This window comes from Manis pentadactyla, chromosome 15, assembly GCF_030020395.1.
Source record: "Manis pentadactyla isolate mManPen7 chromosome 15, mManPen7.hap1, whole genome shotgun sequence".
Classification (NCBI taxonomy): Eukaryota; Metazoa; Chordata; class Mammalia; order Pholidota; family Manidae; genus Manis; species Manis pentadactyla.
In genome coordinates, this window is record NC_080033.1 from 61049253 (window position 1) to 61071020 (window position 21768).

A 21768-nucleotide genomic window follows, 5' to 3' on the forward strand; every position below is an offset into this window, starting at 1 on the left:
AGCTACACAGAGTGGAATAGAAGCATTAAGAAAAAAGGAACAGATTATACCCAATTGGGGAACAATTCAAAAAAATACTATTTTCCCCATTTGTGGGGAAGGTTTTAGTTTGTGATAAATCTTTCCACTAAAAATTTCCATGGGACATATGAATATTACAAATAATTCTTTTACTTTCCCCTCAATGGGAGCTTCTCTCAGTACAGCTAATACCAGTGAATAGAAAAAAAAGAAAATTTAGGGCTTTCACTCCTAATCCTGTATATATATATATAAGTTTGGGGGGACACAGTTTTGAAGTATTTGAATGGAATTTCTAAGTGGGGAAACAGGAAATCAGGCTCAAATAAAGGGACTTGAGAGTTGGCAGGAATCATAGCTCAAGACAGTATAAAGAAACAACTACAACATTTAGGAATTAATTAGGCCTGTGAGGAGATTGGTTTTCAACATCAACACAACTTAAAATTAAACTTAAAAAGCACAAAGTATGAGAAAATTAGTGTAGTATTAACAAAATAATCTATGTATTCCAATTCTTTTCCTTGAAATCTGTCACTTTGAACACTACTGAAAATAAAGACTAAATCTTGTTTCAACTTGACTTGGCCCTCCTAGAGTTAGTTTTTAAAAATATTTCCAGTCTGAAATAAATCTGTAACTTTAAGGGACATAGAGGAAGTGGTGCCTTCTGTGTGATCCACACTTCAAGGATCTCATTTCTCTCACTTTTCCATGGTTATCAGTATTTCTAACCTCCTGGCAAACAAACATACAGAATGAAGTCAACAGACACCAAAGATATCTTTATAGCACCTGAAAATATCTGAATTAACAGGGAACTGACTAGGAAAAGGTGATTTGGTGGGTGTGGTGAGCGTTCACCTACTAATGAGTCCTGGATTCTCCAAAAGGGGGGGAGAAAAATACATGAAGTCCTACAATGAACATGAAAGCACAGGTTCTGGACTGTTCACCTGGAAGGAAGGAGGCCTCAGGAGAAGGCTGAGACACCACCAGGCAGCTCAGAGCATCACAGTATGCCATGATGCGGCAGTTTCCTGTCTTAGACACGGTGAAGGTCTTCTGGAAATGATACTTGTGCTGGGCCTGGCTGGAGGGCAGGTAGCTTCGACTACGTGCTTGGGAGCCCCCGGGTTGCTGTGAAATCTGTTGCTGATGCTGCTGCACAAGTTGTTGCAAGTCCTAAAATGAAAAAGATTTTGTAAACATGACGTTTTTCATTTGATATTCCCCTTGTGCAGTTTCTTGATTTAATATAAGGAGATTTCCTATCCAGTACATGAAAATATTAACAATAATTCTAGAGAATTGCTATTTTCACTAGTTCAATAGGCAATTGAAATGCAGCACAGAATAATAAAATATCAGTGCTGGAAGTCTTTAATGGCTTTTCTGTCTAAAGCCCTCATTTTACTGGTAGATTCAGAGAGGTGAAATAATTTAACAAGTTGGAATTATTAGCCAGCGTTTAATTTTTTAAAAATTCAGACTGCAGTAGAATTTATTCTTAAGTGTATAAGCTTCAAACACTCTAATATAATAAAAGTTAATTATATTGCTTTCCTGAAAAACTTGCTAAATCTTATTTGTTTGTGAGATGTACTTGAGTAATATCTGGATTCCTTTTCAATTCCTATCCCAAACTTCTTTGGATTAGAAAGGACAAACTTACCTGGACACAACTGTGAAGCCTAGTGCATTCATCAGAGAGGACTTGAAGTTGGAGCCGGCACTGTGCCGATTCTAACTCGGCCTGCTTCCTTAGGATCTGCTCCTTTAGTAAGGAACTAGAGGGATAAGTCAGCAACAAGTGGAGATTAGGATGGCTACAGAAGAATTCTGATCTAGACAGCATAGTAAATTCATGCTATGATACACATACTTAGTTGTAAATATGTTATGACAATGAGTAAAATACAACAAGAGAAAAAAATCTCTTAAGTCCAGAAACAGCACAGAAACGTAGTAAGCAGAGCTGAACTTTTAAGTCTTTTGGGCTTCAGTGGTAAAGTAAGTAGTAAGGGCCAAGAGTTTGACTCCTACTAGGGAATGGGGACTAAAAATGCAAAAAATGCAAAATAAGAAAACAGAGCCAAGTTCGCTGCTTGAGTTAGGACCAAATTATGAGTAAAGTGACAGGTCAAAAGATCAAGATTATCTGCTGGATTGAAAGAAAATAATAAGGTATCAGTTGTTTATGAGATACTCTATACTCTTAATGCTACAAAAAAAAGAGACTGAAGTTAAAAAGTGCATACCAGGGACATGCTAATAAAAGACTAGTTAGAATTAAGAAGCATGAATAGGCATAAAGAGGAACAATGGATAATGAAAGGACCCATTCACCAAGAATAAAAATCATGAATTTGCATGTACCTAAAGACAGTTTCAAAATATGAAATGCAAAGACAGATTTCCAATTCAATGAGATGGTTTAGAAAAAAGGTGAAAATGGAAAAGGAAGGGATAAAGCTCCCTTATTTATCTTCATGGAAAAGTCAAGAGAACCCACAAACTAAAAATAAAGTGAAAGTGCATGCAAGACCTTTGTGAAGCAAAGTACACTTGTAAGACACAAGAAAAGAGTGAATAAGCAGAAGGATGCTATACAATGTTTGTGGCTGGAGAGACTCAAAATCATGAAGATGGGACAGCTCAAGTTACTCTAAAAACTTAATGCAATTTCAGTTAAGATCTCAAAGGGTTTTTGATGGAACTTATTAGCAAACTAACTTTAAAATATGAAAGAGCAAACTGCCAAGAATAGCAAAGTCAGTATGAAGAACAAAATGAGAGGACATATTTTAATGCTATAATAAATTGTAACTTGGAAGACTGGTATAAGAATTAATAAATAGACCATGGATCGAAAGAATAGTCTACGCAAAAAATATTTAGGATAGAGGTAGCAATGAAAATTTATACAGAAAGAACATATTACTTAATAGTTATGCTACAACTCGTTATTCATAAAACCAGACTGTAGATGGTCAACCTCATTAGTAACTGAAAGGATGAAAATTAAATAAATACTACTTCACCCCACAAGACTGGCAAAACTTAAGTCTCATAATACAAAGTGGGCAAGGATAGGAAAAAAATAAGAAATCCCTTACACTGTCGTTGGTGTGAGTATGAACTGGTAATGGCTTCTTGGAAGAGCAATTTGACAATATCTAGTAAAGTTGAAATTACATGTAACCTCCAATAAAGTACTTCCATTTCTAGACCTAAAGAAACTGTGCATCATGGTTTATATTAACAGAAATTGGAAACCACCTTAATGTCCACCAATTATGGGTAAATTCTAATTACAGACCAGAATACTATACAGAAATTGAAATGAATAAACTAGAGTTACATCAACTAGAATGTGTTCCAAACATACTATTAAGCAAGACAGGAAGCTACAGAATGAAAATTTTAATCCAGTACATTTGCAAAGAGTTATAAACTTTCTAAAACATACTATATATGACTTCTGGATATAGATCCTCTGGGGAAAGAGAAAGAGATGGAATTGAGATTAATTCAAAAGGAAACCTCTACTATATCTGCAACAATTTATTTCTTGTTTAAAAGGCCTAAAACAAATACAGCAAAGCACTTAAAGATCTGATAAAACTGAGTTCAAGGTTGCTCATTTTATTAGTCACTGTATTTACAGGTATTCTGAAAATCTTCACATTTTTTAAAGAGACTAGGGAGCACACTGATTAATTCAGTAATGAGCACATTTTTAAACCTAATCATCCATTAACAGCCAAACCAATAGTTTTGCTGTTTTGGTGTGGAGAGGGAAATTTCAACAAAATTTCCCTCTCCACACCACTCCCATTTTAGAATGTTGTATTTGTTGGCACAAATGGAAAAAATAAATGAGGAAAATTAAAATCATCTGTAATCCCACTCCTCAGTGACTACCTATGATAATTTTTTCTAGTTTGCAAAAATATATTCACAATAATGTGCTTTCATGTGGCAATATATGTGCACTTCATCATTTTAATGAATGTGTAGTAGTCTATCACATAGATATGTAAGACTCTACTCGACCAAATAATTCTCTTGGTTTGGATTATTAAAAATGCTAAATAAATGACAAGTCTCATTAAATAACGTTTGCACACATCCTTAATAGCTTTAGAGTAAGTGCCTGAAGTAGAATTATAATTTAAAGGCTTCTGAAGTATACTGCCAAGGGCTTCTCTAAATGTTTGTACCCATGTACATTTTTACCAGTACGGAGCGAGAAACCCATGTTCCTATACTCTTTCAGAGCTGGTTATTTTTATTTTTTAATCTTCTTAAAGTATATTCTAAGTAATGTACTGGCAGTTGTTCTTCAGCTTCCAAAAGCCTGAAAATTCCTTGCATTGCACTTCATGTGCAAAGCTTCACTTACGCAGTCTTTTGTGAGGAGTGCTGCTGCAGGAGAGTTTAGGGACACAATAAGCAAAAATGGCAGTATTTAAGTAAATGTGCCAGATCCTTTTTTATTTTTTTAAAGCATCATTAAGCCTATTCTAGGACAAGGAGACTAAAACTTGGAGAGTATTCCAGATGGTCATGAATTCGCTCCAAAGAGTAAGATAGGGAACCCCTGATTTAGTGTTCAATAAGCAGGGGCAAGCAGTGAATGAAATCCCTAGGGAAGATCTGGATAGGCTACAAAAAAACCCAGGTATTTTTTCACATGGGTCTGCTGCCCAGGTCAGCTGTGCAGTATTATTATAGTGCTGTAGGTTTCTCTATGGTTTTTGATTTAGGGAAGGCTTAAGACACCATGGTCTTGGCCTCCCCAGGTCATATCACCAAAGGCTTTATAAAGCCTTAGAGCTGATTCTAAGTTTAAGGACTTGTCTAAGTGTTCCTGCAGAAGGAAAAGCTGGTTTGTTCCTTCTCAATCTACTTGTTCCAGTCAGCACATAGCACTCAGGCACTGACAAAGCAGAGGCTTACAGGACGTGCAGAGAACACAGAAGGAATGAGTGTCACAGTCTACCACCTGTCACCCTTCTTTCACTTCCCTCCCTTTCAAGGAAGGAGATTTTCATGATAACCAGTTGCCCAGTGTTTCTGGGATGAAAATGTCATGTGATGAAATATGGTTAATATTCCTTAGATTATAGGCATAGAAACTTTATTTAAACAGGCAAACTGAAACTAAAAAACCAATGTACTGACTAGTGGAACTGAGAAATATACTGGAATTTAACTTCAGGCATGGCTGACTTGAGGTTCAGGAGTCTGTCTTCCTCCACTTCTTAGCTCTGCTTTCCTGAGCACTGATGTCATTTATTAATTCTTTTTTAGGTCCTTCATTTTTACCCAAAAAATATGTTTCTGTGATTTTCATTCTCTTTGGCAGAGCTTCTGTCTTTCATCATATTCCTTAATCCTGAAAAAATCCCTTTAGCGTTTTTCCCCTGTGGCACAGGTTTTCTGACTAGAAAAATCCCTGAGTTTTTCTGTGGCAGAAAATGTACTTACCTAGCTCGCATTTTTTTAAATTTTGGTATCATTAATTTATAATTACATGAGGAACATTAACTTTACTAAGCGCCCCCCACCCACCAAGTCCCTCTCACACACCCCATTACAGTCACTGTCCATCAGCATATTAAGATTCTATAGAGTCACTACTTGTCTTCTCTGTGTTGCACAACACTCCAGTGCACCCCCCCACATTACACATGCTAATTGTAATGACCCCTCTCTCCCCCAGCCCCTTATCCCTCCCTTCCCTCCCATCCTTCCCAGTCCCTTTCCCTTTGGTAACTGTCAGTCCATTCTTGGGTTCTGTGATTCTGCTGCTGCTTTGTTCCTTCAGTTTTTACTTTGTTCTTATACTCCACATATGAGTGAAATCATTTGGTACTTGTCTTTCTCCGCCTGGCTTATTTCACTGAGCATAATACCCTCTAGCTCAATCGATGTTGCAAATGGTAGGATCTGTTTTCTTCTTATGGCTGAATAATATTCCATTGTGTATATGTACCACTTCTTCTTTATTCATTCATCTACTGATAGACACTTAGGTTGTTTCCATTTCTTGGCTATTGTAAATAGTGCTGTGATAAACACAGGGGTGCAACTGTCTTTTTCAAACTGGGCTGCTGTATGCTTAGGGTAAATTCCTAGAAGTGGAATTCCTGGGTCAAATGATATTTCTATTTTGAGCTTTTTGAGGAACCTCCATACTGCTTTCCACAATGGTTGAACTAATTTACATTCCCACCAGCAGTGTAGGAGGGTTCCCCTTCTTCCACATCCTCGCCAACATTTGTTGTCTTTTGGATAGTGGCGATCCTTACTGGTGTGAGGTGATATCTCATTGTGGTTTTAATTTGCATTTCTCTGATGACTAGCGATGTGGAGCATCTTTTCATGTGCCTGTTGGCCATCTGAATTTCTTCTTTGGAGAACTGTCTGTTCAGCTCCTCTGCCCATTTTTTAATTGGATTATTTGCTTTTTGTTTGTTGAGGTGCATGAGCTCTTTATATATTTTGGATGTCAAGCCTTTATCAGATCGGTCATTTATGAATATATTCTCCCATACTGCAGGGTACGTTTTTGTTCTATTGATGGTGTCTTTTGCTGTACAGAAGCTTTTCAGCTTAATATAGTCCAACTTGTTCATTTTTGCTTTTGTTTCCCTTGCCTGGGGAGATATGTTCATGAAGAAGTCAGTCATAATTATGTCCAAGAGATGTTTGCCTATGGTTTTTTCTAAGAGTTTTATGGTTTCATGACTTACATTCAGGTCTTTGATCCATTTCGAATTTACTTTTGTGTATGGGGTTAGACAATGATCCAGTTTCATTCTCTTACATGTAGCTGTGCAGTTTTGCCAGCACTATCTGTTGAAGAGGCTGTTTCCCCATTGTATGTCCATGGCTCTGTTATCATATATTAATTGACCATATATGTTTGGGTTAATGTCTGGAGTCTCTATTTTGTTCCACTGGTCGGTGGCTATGCTCTTCTGCCAGTACCAACTGTCTTTAACTGTCTTGATTTCTGTGGCTTTGTAAAAGAGCTTGAAGTTGGGGAGCGAGATTCCCCCACTTTATTCTTCCTTCTCAGGATTACTTTGGCTATCCGGGGTCTTTGGTGTTTCCATATGAATTTTTTAACTATTTGTTCCAGTTCGATGAAGAATGCTGTTGGTAGTTTGATAGGGATTGCATTGAATCTGTATATTGCTTTGGGCAGGATGGCCATTTTGACAATATCAATTCTTCCTAGCCAAGAGCATGGGATGAGTTTCCATTTGTTAGTGTCCTCTTTAATTTCTCTTAAGAGTGTCTTGTAGTTTTCACGGTACACGTCTTTCACTTCCTTGGTTAGGTTTATTCTTAGGTATTTTATTTTTTTGATGCAGTTGTGAATGGAATTGTTTTCCTGATTTCTCTTTCTATTAGTTCATTGTTAGTGTATAGGAAAGCCACAGATTTCTGTGTGTTAATTTTGTATCCTGCAACTTTGCTGAATTCAGATATTCGATCTAGTAGTTTTGGAGTGGATTCTTTAGGGTTTTTTATGTACCATATCATGTCATCTGCAAACAGGGACAGTTTAACTTCTTCTTTGCCAGCCTGGATGCCTTTTATTTCTTTGTGTTGTCTGACTGCCGTAGCTAGGACCTCCAGTACTATGTTGTATAGAAGTGGGAAGAGTGGGCATCCGTTTCTTGTTCCCAATCTTAGAGGAAAAGCTTTCAGCTTCTCGCTGTTCAGTATGATGTTGGCTGTGGGTTTATCATATATGGCCTTTATTATGTTGAGGTACTTGCCCTCTATACCCATTTTGTTGAGAGTTTTTATCATGAATGGATGTTGAATTTTGTCGAATGCTTTTTCAGCATCTATGGAGATGATCATGTGGTTTTTGTCTTTCTTTTTGTTTATGTGGTGGATGATGATGATGGATTTTCGAATGTTGTACCATCCTTGCATCCCTGGGATCAATCCCACTTGGTCATGGTGTATGATTCTTTTGATGTATTTTTGAATTCAGTTTGCTAATATTTTGTTGAGTATTTTTGCATCTATGTTCATCAGGGATATTGGTTTGTAATTTTCTTTTTTGGTGAGGTCTTTGCCTTGTTTTGGTATTAGAGTGATGCGGGCTTCATAGAATGAGTTTGGGAGTACTCTGTCTTCTTTTTTTGGAAAACTTTAAGGAGAATGGGTATTATGTCTTCTCTGTATGTCTCATAAAATTCCGCTGTAAATCCATTTGGCCCGGGGTTTTGCTCTTGGGTAGTTTTTTGATTACTGCTTCAATTTGTAGCTGGTAATTGGTCTGTTTAGATTTCTTCCTTGGTCAGTCTTGGATGGTTGTATTTTTCTAGGAAGTTGTCCATTTCTTCTAGGTTTTCCAGCTTGTTAGCATATAGGTTTTCATAGTATTGTCTAATAATTCTTTCTATTTCTGTGGGGTCCTTCATGATTTTTCCTTTCTCGTTTCTGATTCTGTTGATGTGTGTTGATTCTCTTTTTTTCTTAATAAGTCTGGCTAGAGGCTTATCTATTTTATTTTCTCAAAGAAGGAGCTCTTGGTTTCGTTGATTTTTTTCTATTCTTTCTTCTCAATTTTATTTATGTATACTCTGATCTTTATTATGTCCCTCCTTTTAGACTATTCATTTGGGATTGTTCTTCCTTCTTTTAATATGCCTGGATTGCTATGTACTTTCCTCTTAAGACTGCTATCTCTGTGTCCCGCAGAAGCTGGGGCTTTGTGTTTTTGTTGTCATTTATTTCCATATATTGCTTGATGTCTATTTTGATTTGGTCATTGATCCACTGATTATTTAGGAGCATGTTGTTAATCCTCCATGTGTTTGTGGGCCTTTTTACTTTCTACATTTTATTTCTAGTTTTATACCTTTGTGGTCTGAAAAGTTGGTTGGTAGAATTTCAGTCTTGGAATTTACTGAGGCTCTTTTTGTGGCCTAGTATGTGGTGTATTCTGGAGAATGTTCCATGTGTACTTGAGAAGAATGTGTATCCTGTTGCTTTTGGGTGTAGAGTTCTATAGATGTCTATTTATATCCTCTTGTTGGACTGACCCCTTTATCATTATGCAATGTCCTTCATTATCTCTTGTTAGTTTCTTTGTTTTAAAGCCTATTTTGTCTGATACTAGTACTGCAACACCTGCTTTTTTCTCCCTGTTGTTTGCATGAATTATCTTTTTTCATCCCTTTACTTTTAGTCTGTGCATGTCTTTGGGTTTGAGGTGAGTCTCTTGTAAGCAGCATATAGATGGGTCTTGCTTTTTTATCCATTCTATTACTCTGTGTCTTTTGATTGGTGCATTCACTCCATTTACATTTAGGGTGATTATTGATATTGAAACATATGTATTTATTGCCATTGCACGCGTTAGATTCGTGGTTATCGAAGGTTCAAGGTTAGCTTCTTTAGTATCTGACTGTCTAACTCACTTATTGAGCTATTATAAACACAGTCTGATGATTCTTTATTTCTCTCTGTTCTTATTCCTCTTCTTCCATTCTTTGTATGTTGGGTGTTTTATTTTGCACTCTTTCGTGTTTCCTTTGACTGCTTTTGTGGGTAGTTGATTTTATTTTTTGCCTTTAGTTAGTATTTGGTTGGTTTGCTTTCTTTGGTGTGATTTTGTTTTCACTAGTGACATCTATTTAGCCTTAGGAGTGTTTCCATGTAGAGCCGTCCCTCTAGAATATCCTGTAGAGGTTGTTTGTGGGAGGCAAATTCCCTCAACTTTTGATTGTCTGGGAATTGTTTAATCCCTCCTTCATATTTAAATGATAATCGTGTTGGGTATAGTATTCTTGGTTCAAGGCCCTTCTGTTTCACTGCATTAAATATATCATGCCATTCTCTTCTGGCCTGTAAGGTTTCTGTTGAGAAGTCTGATGACAGCCTGATGGGTTTTCCTTTGTAGGTGACCTTTTTTCTCTCTCTGGCTGCCTTTAATACTCTGTCCTTGTCCTTGATCTTTGACATTTTAATTATTATGTGTCTTGGTGTTGTCCTCCCTGGGTCCCTTCTGTTCGGAGTTCTGTGTACTTTTGTGGTCTGAGTGACTATTTCCTCCCCCAGCTTGGGGAAGTTTTCAGCAATTATTTCTTCAAATACACTTTCTATCCCTTCTTCTCTCTTCTTCTTCTGGTACCCTTATAATGTGGATATTGTTCCATTTGGATTGGTAACACAATTCTCTTAATATTGTTTCATTCCTGGAGATCCTTTTATCTCTCTCTGCGTCAGCTTCTATGCATTCGTCTTCTGATTTTTATTCCATTAACAGCCTCTTGCACCTTGTCCATTCTGCTTTTAAATTCTTCCAGAGACTTTTATTTCTGTATTCTCCCTCCCAACTTTACCCATTAGCTCTTGCATTTTTCTCTGCAGCTCCATCGGCATGATTATAACCTTTATTTTGAATTCTTTTTTAGGAAGATTGGTTAAGTCTATCTCCCCAGGTTCCCTCTCAGGGGATGTCTAGTTTATTGTTGTATCAAATTCTTCTGCCTTTTCACGGTGATAGAGGTAGTCGTACGTATTTGGCGCATGCGTCAGCTGGAGAACAAAGTCCCTTCCTCCTTGCCTGTCGCCTTCCCTTCCTGTGAGAATGGCGACCCCTAGCAGCTTGTGCTGGCCCGCTGCACCCCATCAGGGCCTCTGAGTCTGGCCTGGGTGGCTGCGGAGGAGGCTCTGCCGAACTGCTGTGGGCATGGCCTGTCTCAGGCTGCTGCTCCGCTATGGCAGGGCCATGCCAGAGGGGGAACAGGCGGGAGGCTGTTTGTTGCTGTGTGGGTCCTCAGAGCTGTGCTGCCACTCAGGGGGTTAGGGTGCCCAGAGTTCCCTGGGATTCCCAGCTGCTGGGCTCAGTGTGCCAGGACGCTTCCATCCAGCTGTGAGGCTCCTGTCCCTTTAAGACTTTCAAAAAGCACCCGCTTTTCTTTTGTCCCAGGGGCGCCAGCTGTGGGAATCCCCTCGCAGGTTTTATTGTCCTGTTTCCCTAGTATCCAGCACACCATGCACTGTGTGTCTGTGCTCCTGGTGCTGAAGAGTAGGGCTGGGTATTCAGCAGTCCTGGGCTCCCACTCCCTCCCCACTCCGACTCCTCTCCTACCATCGGGGAGCTGGGTTGGAGGCTGCGCGTGGGTTCCGCCGGGCCGTGGCTGGTACCTTAACCCCTTCGTGAGCTGCTGGGTTCTCACCGGTATAGATGTAGCCTGGCTATTGTACTGTATGTTCTGGTCTCTCTTTTAGGAATAGTTGTATTTGTTGTATTTTCAAAAATATATATGGTTTTGGGAGGAGATTTCTAGTGCCCTTCTCACACCGCCATCTTCGCTCTTCTCCTGATGTCATTTTCAGGGAGGCACTGCCTATCCTGTGGCTGAAAAGGCACTTGGGAACCCTGGGGTGTATATAAATTGAGCTAGCTGAAGTTGCAATTAGTCATTACTCCAGTTCCTCATTTTTAACACTACTTGGAGAACAAACCATGCAACCTCCCTTAGAAGATGACTATGTATTATACATATTACATATATAAATTATACATGTTCATAAATCACAATATGAGACAGACTGCCAATGATCCCCAGTCACGGTCCAAGTAAAGCCTCAGAACCACACTAAGAGTGATGACTCATACTTCGTTTTTCAAGGCTGTCTATAAGGAACCAAAATATCCCAGCTAGGCAGACTCTTGCCACCTACCCTTTCATGAGCTCCTGTTCACTGGTGTCCAAAACTCTCAGGGTTCGGGCATAAAGGACAACAATGTCACTGTGCTTGGCTTTCCTGTTGCACTAAAGAGCCAAACAGGACATAATTAGTGTGGGTCTAGGAATCCTCCTGACTTAACACATTGATTGTGTACATGCAAAGGTCCTTACCTGTGGACATTTTCGCGTCTGTCCTTTGAGCCACTTAGAAATGCACCTATACCCAAAGAGGTGTCCACAGTGTAATGCTGAGAGCCTGTGATCCCCAGCATTGGTCCAATGTTCCATACATATTGTGCAAGTATCCCCATCGTCATCATCCATGGAGAAAGAAGGTAGAAGAGAGCTGGTCTTCTGAGGAGACTGCTAGATGGAAAACAATACATTCAAATTAGATAAAATGCAAAAACAATCTTGAAGAAGATGTGCAACTCTTACCAAATAACAAAACCACAATAATGATACAAACCCTACTGAAAAACACTGCTGAAAAACTGTAATACCTATGCATCACTTGTCATTCTTTCTAAAGTGCAATCTGATAAAAACTTTCATACAAGCCATGAAAATACTACCCTTTGACCTTATTAAATTCTTGGATTTTTTTCTCATGAAATGAAGAATGGAAATGATAAAAAACCTAGCAGTTACTCAGATAACCAACAGGGAATAGGTTTGGTATACATTCAAAATTATGTTTACAATCAACTCAAGTAGCTATAAAATACTTGCCTAATATGAATAAAAAAAAAAGCCAGAAAAACAAAGGATATTAGCAGCATATATTAGCTTATAGAAAAAATAGTAAGTGTTCACTTACAATTAAGAAAGGCAAATTATAGCAAGAAACCATTTTTTAATCTATTAGATGGTATAAATTGATGTCTGATGACACCAAGCACCATTGAAGGGGAGGAAGAAACAGGCATGCTTATATACTGTTGCTGCAAGTAGGAAGCAGTACGTTTTCCAGAGGACAATGTGGCATTACCTATCAAAACGAAAATATCTCTCTCTTTCTCTTGACGTAGAAGTCTATCTCCTAGAAATATACCCCATGAATACAGTCGCAAATATTTGCTGAGACAATTTTACAAGGTTGCTCAGTGCAGTGTGATTTATTTCAGGGGAAAAAAAGGAAAGAAAAAGGGAACATAGTGTACGTGACAAGTTAACTAAAAGTTTATATGATGAAACACTATGCATCTATTATTAAGAATGAGATTCAACTTTAGAAAGCTCTCCAAGTTGTAATAAGTCAGAGGAAAAAGGAACCAGGCTCAAAATAAGATATAACCCCTTTTGTGTAAATTAAAAAAAATAGAACATTTATGCATATAAATTGATACATACTTAAAATTCTTCTAGAAGGAAGAAATAAAAACATGGAGGCCGTATAGAAACATGTGAAAGATAGACCAATGATGTTTTGGGACTGGCAATGTCCACAGTTGATGTAAACAACTCATATTAAGGGTGGCAATGATGCATGTTATTTTAAAAATAAAAGTCGTTTATGACATAGAAATCATATTCTGCCAGACAGTTAATAAACTGCATTCATATCTAGTACTTTGATACTTAACCTTGTTAGGTAGGCAGGACAAATTACTCTCACATCTCCCCCTACCCTCCCTAATTTTCAAGCTAAGAGGAAGCAGTCACACAAATGAGTAACATGGATAGGATAAACATCTGGACCTCCTGCCTACAAAGCTTCCATTTTAGCCCGCAACCTCCTTTTTAAATGAAAATCCAAACCTTTCACTTAAAATGATATACATATTACCTGTTTAGGGAGGGCCTCTTGACAGCCGATACATGTAACTTCCTGCTCTGCTGAGATACCTCCTTGTTGGTCTGTCAAGTTGTTTCCAGATATGATAGGATATAGATAATATTCAAAAGAAGATACAAGTCAGGTATGAGAGGCTAGCAAGAGAGCCTGACTCACCATAGCCTTCCATTTCTACTTGGTAGCATTCTATAAAAGGATGTCCCCAAAGTAGCACCAGTCAATTAATTTTCTTAAAACTTATTTTGGATCTTTCAAACACACATAAAAGTAGACAGAATAGTTAATTAACCCACAAGTACCCATTACCCAATTTCAAAAATAATATTTTGCCAATCTTGTTCCATTTAAGCCTCTATTCCCATTATTTTCATTTGTAATACTTAATAACAAACCTTAAAATGTCATTTCACTTGTAAAAACTTTTGTAACACTAACTGAAAAGGACTTCTTTTACATAAACACCATTACTATTATAGCTAACAAAGTTAACCACAATCCTTAAAAGCCATCTAATACCCAGACACCCAGCTCATACTTAAAATTTCCCAATTATTTTAAAGTTACTCTTCATAGTGGATTCACTCCAGTCAGGATGTAAACAAAGTCTCCATAATGAGATTACTGTTACATCTCTTAAGTCTTTTTTCATTCTATAACAATTCCCCTTCACTCCTTTGTATTCCTTCCTGTCACTGATTTGTTGGGGGAGATCTGGTCATTTGTCTTACAAAATGTCGTACATCCTGATTTGGCTGACTGCTTCCTTGTGGTATGGCCTACTTATTTGCTCTATTGCCTACATTTCCTAACACTGGCAATTCGATCTAGAGGCTTCAGTAGATTCAATTCTGGTTCTTCTTGGTGGGGAGAGGAAGAGCAGCAAGAATACTTAGGTTGTATGCTTCCAACTACAGCTAATCAGGAGGCTCATACTGGGTTTAGGTGGTGTCAGTCCAACCCTTAGATGATCAGGTTCCTCATCCGTCTTTCACATCCTCCATTAATGGTCAAGGAAGCAATATTTAATTTTTAGAGACTCAAATTGTCCCATCCTAGGCTGGTGGAAGCCTCCTCAAATTGGCTTTAAAAAAAACAAACTTTTGTTCAAGCATAATACACATACAGAAAAGCATATCCTAAGTATTCAGTCAGTGAATTTTCACAAACTGAACTATAAACCAAAATATGACCAACCACCCCAAGAATGCCCTTTACCTTCTGTTCTTATATTTTGGGGGGAGTGGGGAGGAGATAATCTCATCCCCACCAAAGGCAACCACTTTAACTAAATTCTAACACCACTGACTGATTTTTGCCTGCTTTTTTTGTATATAAATGGTATCTCAGAGTTATCTGTTTTTTTTTTTTGTCTCTGCTACTAATGTTCTATCTACATTGTCAGATTCTTCCATAGTAATGTGTGGAGTTGTAGTTTTCACTGATATGTAGTGTTTTATTGTATAAATATAGAACAATTATTTATCCATTGTACTGATAATGGGGATTGGGGTAGTTCTCAGGTTTTTTTCTATTACAAACAATGCTGTTACCTTCTTGTACATGTCTTTGATGGACATATGTAGTCATTTCTCTGGCTACATACCTAGAAGAAGAATTGCTAAACCATAGGTTAGATATATACAGTGAGTTTGTAAAGACATTACCAAAATGTTTGCAACCGTCTATATGTCCACCAGCAATGTAAGAGATCTGGCTACCTCTCCAAATACTTGGTATTGTCAAGTCTTTTAAATTTTAGCTGTTGTGGTAGATGAACATTGGTTACCACAATGTGATTTTAATCTGATGACTCATGAAGTCTTTTATATATTTATTGGCCATTTGGCTCTCCTCTTTTAGAAGTACTTTTTCATATCTTTTGCCCATTTTTTCTATTGGGTTGTAGAAGTTATTTATATATCCTAAATTTGTCTTTCCAGATAAATGTAATATGAATGTTTTCTTCAGTTAGCGTGTTGCCATTTCACTGTCTTAATGATGTCTTTCCAAGTGAAGAAGTTCTAAATAAAAACTCACCTGTTTTGTTATTAAGGGAAATTTGGTCATCTTTCCTGTGAAATGTCCTATATTCTGGGTGTGGCTGACTGCTTCCTCATGCTATTGTTTAACTCTTATTTACAGTAAATTCACAAAGTTGTACATTACCACAATCCAATTTTAAAACATTTTCATCACCCAAGAAAGATCCCTCACGCCAATTTAGAATCACTTCCCATTTCTACCAACCAGCCTTAGGCAACCCCTTATTTACTTTGTCTCCACAGATTTGCCTTTCCTAGATATTTTATTTAAGTGGAATCTTTAAGTGGAATCATAAAGTATCTCTCCGCTGGCTTATGGTCACAATTTTTTTTTTAAGTTTTTAGGTAATTTTCTTGTATTCTTCTAAATTTCAAAGTACTCCTTACTCCTGAATTTTACCATGAATATATTCCTCTAATATTAGAATGGTTTCATTTTTTACAGTAGGTATCTGATCCACTTATATCTTACAGTATGAAGAATGAATCCAATTTTTATCAGTTTTCTAGTTAGCTACCCAGTTTTAACAATTACATTAATTTAAAAGTCTACCTTTTCGGCAGTTCCTGTGTGGTAACCTCCAACGAGTTCTACACAAGGGTATAAAGGGCATATAAAAGTGTAGGCAAAGGGTCTGTTTGTGTTTATACAGAGGATCAAAGCCTAATTGGGCTACCCCGAAAATGAACTAAGATATGATATGAAAAAGAACTTCCAACATCTGCACTCTCTAGAAGACTCATGCCAGAAGATGATCATCAAAAAACCCCAACAAAGATCCACGCACTGCTACAGCTGTAGATGCACTCATCCCACCAGTTCCTGGACTTGCCATGGGAATGAGGAAGGAGATATCTAAGCTGGCCTGTGCATACAGTAAAACAACAAATTTGACTGGATCTATACTGTTGGAACTCAACCAAGAATTTGGAGAAGTGCAAATTGTAGCGCTCCAAACTCTTACAACTACAGACTATTTACTGTTAAAAGAACATATGGCATGTGAACAGTCCCCAGGAATGGGTTGTTTTAATTTGTCTGATTTCTCTCAGACTGTTCAAGTTCAGTTGGACAATATCCACCATATCATAGATAAGTTTTCACAAATGCCTAAGGTGCCTAACTGGTTTTCTTGGTTCACTGGAGATGGCTGATAATTACAGATATGCTTTGGTTATGTAACTATACTCCTATTATGTTAATGTGTGTGCGCAATTTAAGTAGTAGCTTAAAACCTATACATGCTGAAGTTACTCTACAAGAAGATATGTCAAAGAAATAATCAATCTTCCCATGTTTTCTTCCGCCTGCTACTTCTATAGCTTTTCTCCTTCCTTCCTAATTACAACCCTTAAATAGAATTCGTGCCTCATATCAAATTTACCGAGTATCATAATTCTTCCAAGTGGTAAAGATACCTCAAGACAAATGCTGGGCATAGAAGCCACAGGGCATAAATCTGCAAAGAAGTAAAAAGCTAACCTTTTCAAACAATAAGGCTTCCCTCTCACTTACCAACTTCACATTTCCCTGTATGGCCCCGGAAGATGACTGGTTAGCCAGAGACGGGTAAGATTCCTCAAGGGAGGAACAACCTAAGACAGGCACAGTCGCAGGGGGGTCATCAGGTGAGAAATTGGGGATCAACAGAGGTGAGGCTTAGAACCTCACCCCCCCTGTTCTGAGAGAAATCTTCTGCATACGTGGATGTTTTATTGCCCTTGTCTAGCTTGGATTAACACATAGTCTACAGGCACACACCTGATCATCTACATTTGCTCTCTTACAACACTAAACTATGTTTTCTACCTTTATCTTGTATCTACCTACCACTTCAGCATTTTATTAAAAATAATAATAATAAAGAGAGAAATGTGGTATCCACATATAAATCAAGTATAAAAACCAAATGAGTATTCATATTTGAACCGACTGTTTATAGTTCATAATGCATGAGCAAAACCAAAAGTTTCTGTGATGACTGCCCTTGTACTGTTCACTATGTAACTTATTCATTATGTAAGAATTTGTTCTCCATGTAAGAACTTGTTTGTTATGCCTCAGAAGATTGGAGACTGACGAAAATTAGGCTTGGGGTGGATTAATGATTGTGCATTGAGCATTGACTCCCCTATACAGAATTTTATTGTCGTTAACAACCATTTGATCAATAAATATGAGATATGCCCTCACAAAAAAAAAAAAAAAAAAAAGGACAGACTTCCAATGGTAAAATAAATAAGTAACCGGGATGTAATGTATAGCATAAGGAATATAGTCAAGATATTGTAACAGCTTGGTAGGGTGATAGCTGGAACCTAGAATTATGTATATAAATGTTCTACCACCGTGTTGTACACTTGAAACTAATGTAATGTAATACTGTGCATCAACTACCCTTCAATAAAAAATAATTATTTATTAAAAAAAAAAAAAAACTTCAGGACAACAAAAAAAGGCATTAAAGTGATAAAAACGTCAAAAAAAAAAAAAAAGTCTACCTTTTCCCCATTAGACATAGTTCCTTTACAATCTACTAAATTTTCATATGCACTTAGGTCTTTTTCTAGAAGTTTATTGGTAGACTGTCCTGCATGTTTGGTGTTAATGATTGCATCTTTGAGGTATTGTTTACCTTGTTTCCCTACTTCCTTCTTATAAACCGTGCAAACTAGTTTTTATATCTACAGTCTTAAGTAGATTCAGGATTTTCTGGGTGGCAGCAGTACTTCCTACAGGTATGGGCATATTCAACTGCAGCCGACCAGCAGGAAGCTATGGTCTCGTGGTGTCAGCCTGCTCCTGTATTAACAGATTCCCACCAACAACCTTTTAACCTAATGGTTTTAGGATCCACTGATGGTATTTGCCTAGATACATTGTTTCATTAGGAGTCACAAAATCATTATTTTTTTCCCTATCATTTCTGCTCCAATTATTAGCTGGAATTTTTCTATTAAAAAAACTTCCTTGGGGGTGGATGGGAAGGATGAATAAACAGAGCACAGAGAATTTTTAGGGCAGTGAAAATACTCTGCATGATATTATAATGATGGACATATGTCATTAAACATTTGTCCAAACCCTAACATAAACTATGGTCTTTGGGTGATTGTGGTGTGTTAACAAATTCACCATTCTGGTGATGCCAATAATAGGGAGGCATATGGGAAATCTCTGTATCTTCCTCTCAATTTTGTCATCAATCTTAAACTACTCTAAAAATGAAGTCTTAAGAAGAAAAAAAAAGAAAACCACCATCATCAACTATTTGGTTTTCCTGAATACATTTCACACAAGAAAGGCAGGATAAATGCTTAATCCTTTACTTACCAGTTTTCACAGCAACAAGTTAAGGCTCTAATGAATTACATGGTGCTAAATGAGATTTTTAAAAAGTACATAATTATGAATTTATAGATTTCCATAGATTTGATGTACTTCAACCTGTGAATTTGGATCCATAATCCAAAAACATATTCATTATTCATTTTATATTCAAATTGTCCCATCTTAGGCCACTCCGTATAGTATTTCAAGGTTGCTCTTGTGCCTGCTGATATAACTGAGACTTAGATGGTTTCTTTGCTTTCTGGCAGAATAAAATGCCCTAGGCTCATCTTGTACATTTTCTATACCAGATCAGAAAGCCACTTCTCCAAGAAGGCCTAGGTTTCTTTTAGTGGGTAACAATCACAGTATAGGGTATCAGAGGGTTTTCAATGTTAGCAGGACATACACTTTAGGGGTCTCTGCCCACTACTGTTAAATATTAAGTTCCACTTGTACAATATATAACATTATGCTAGGACTTCAAAAGTAGAAGGCTAGATAGGGTGAACTTACGAAGCTTTTCTTTTTAAAAAAGAGTCCACTTCCTTCTCAGATGTTCAAGAAAACAAAAGGGAATATACACTGCCATTACAAAGTGAATGACTCCCTGGGACACAAATCACATTAAACGGAAGTCAGATCAAATTCTCTCTATATAATTATGGCCAGGCAAAGTTATGTACTGTAAAGCAGAAGCCTATAACATTTGTAGGGAAAACAAAAATCTACAGTTCCTAGCCTTCTGGAGTCTAAGCTTTCTGGATGTTAGCCTTGTAAAAACAAACCTGGATAAAACACTTACCTTCTGAAACAACAGCTCCAGGCTCTGCCTGGGCAGCAGCCTCTTCATTCTCTATAGAGTTTTCACGGTTTTCACGGTCAGAATCAGAACTACTTGCTACCTGCACATCTTCAGAAGCAGGATTCCTATTCTCTAAATCTTGAGAATTGGCTGGCAATTGAGGCTGGGTCCTGCTCACTTGAAAGTAAGCATCCAATGGTGCTCTTGACCTATGTATGCAGAACAGCAACAGAATTATAGTAAAATAGACCATCAGCACAAGAATAATCCACAGTAATCTGTGGTAGTCTGACGATGAATCCTGGTCAGTTCAACCCATCTCCAGGCCATTAAATGCTTCCTTTGAACATGGAAGCAGGAAATAGCAGAATTAGGCAGTTGGTGGCTGGCCTGGATATTCTTTTTTCCACTCAAACTACATTAGCCCACACTGGAGCTTGACCCTTCTGCTAAAAACTAATTCTATCTTACTGGCCTTTGGAAATGTGTCAGTATCTTTTAAGGGACAGGACTTAGTGACTTGTATGCTGGTGTTAGGGGGCTGAAAAGGGAGTGGACAAGAAAACGACCCTGTTGATCAGATACGGTCTCATGGAATTCTCCTGCTTAGCTATGCACACCAAGGGCTTCTGGGGTATAGGGTGAAGTATGACTTTAGCCATCATGTTTTATCTGTTTTCACAAAACACTATTTTTCTTTCCAAGTTTAAATAATGCCAGGTTAAGGTTAAAAACATGGCATGACATAAAATAACTCAAGATGAGAAGAGCTGGCAGCAAACATAACACTCCAATCCATTCTGGCTGGCTGAGTTTTAACCATAACCACTACTATACCTCAGTTTCCCTCATATTTAAGATAAACCATACCCCACTTATAGCACCAAATGACATTCAATATTTAAAACTAGAAAAGTGCTCTGAACTTTAGAACATACTACCTAGCTAATATTCAAAAAGTACTATTGAAAGGTAACCTACTTTTGGATTTTAATAACTGTCTTCATCACATTATATATTATTACCCAAAAACATTGTTGGAGACTAACTCAGAAAAAAAATTGATTTTTCATAGTCTGGCTGCAATTTATGGCAAACTAAAGCTTCCTATTAAAAAATGGATGATCGATGGAATAAAATAAACATTATTTGGTACCCAACTGTATAGACAGAAGATTCAACCTTGTTAAAAAAACAAGAGAATGAACTGAAATGAGAAATAACAATTGCGAATTCTTTTTGATTCACAATCTAAAAGTTCAGTGGTTTTCAGCAGAACCACAAAGTAATGCAAACATTACCACTTATTATTCCAAAACATTTTTTAATTTTGGTATTACTAATATACAATCACATGAGCAACACTGGTTACTAAATGCCCCCCATTATCAAGTCCCCACCACATACCCCATTATAGTCATTGTCCATTAGCATAGTAAGATGCTATAGAGTCACTAAGTTGCCTTCTCTATGCCCCCCCCTACGTTATGTGTGCTAATCGTAATGCCCCTTGTTCCCCTTCTCCCTCCTTTCCTACCTACTCTCCCCAGTCCCTTTCACTTTGGCAACTGTTAGTTCATTCTTAGGTCCTGTGAGTCTGCTGCTGTTTTGTTCCTTCAGTTTTTGCTTTGTTCTTACGCTCTACAGATGAGTGAAACCATTTGGTACTTGTCTTTCTCCACCTGCCTTATTTCACTGAGCATAATACCCTCTAGCTCTATCCATGTTGTTGCAAACGGTAGGATGTTTTCTTCTTATGGCTGAATATTCCATTGTGTATATGTACCACATCTTCTTTATCCATTCATCTACTGATGGACACTTAGGTTGCTTCCATTTCTTGGCTATTGTAAATAGTGCTGTGTTAAACACAGGGGAGCATATGTCTTTTTCAAACTGGGCTGCTGCATTCTTAGGGTAAATTCCTAGGAGTGGATCCCAAACATTTCACATTTAAAAGGAAACCCTGTACCCATAAGCAATCATCCCTTCTTCCCTTCACCAGTTGCTGGCAAACACTAGTTTACTTT

At 37.6% G+C, this 21768-nt stretch overlaps 1 protein-coding gene across 4 annotated transcripts in view; it reads right to left on the reverse strand.

The window, feature by feature from the left end:
- RFWD3 (ring finger and WD repeat domain 3) overlaps positions 1-21768 on the reverse strand; it is a 57791-nt gene that overhangs the window by 13430 nt on the left and 22593 nt on the right. The window contains exons 3-8 of one of the 4 annotated variants that reach the window (XM_036926922.2): positions 19739-19947; positions 13552-13622; positions 11934-12125; positions 11755-11846; positions 1697-1811; positions 978-1206 (exon numbers count right to left, since the gene is read on the reverse strand). In XM_036926922.2, coding sequence (XP_036782817.1) covers positions 978-1206; positions 1697-1811; positions 11755-11846; positions 11934-12125; positions 13552-13622; positions 19739-19947 — 908 coding nt within the window. Of the gene's footprint in view, positions 1-977; positions 1207-1696; positions 1869-11754; positions 11847-11933; positions 12129-13551; positions 13623-19738; positions 19948-21768 lie in introns of all 4 variants that reach the window. The other 3 variants (XM_036926920.2, XM_036926921.2, XM_036926919.2) reach the window with 3 other exon arrangements.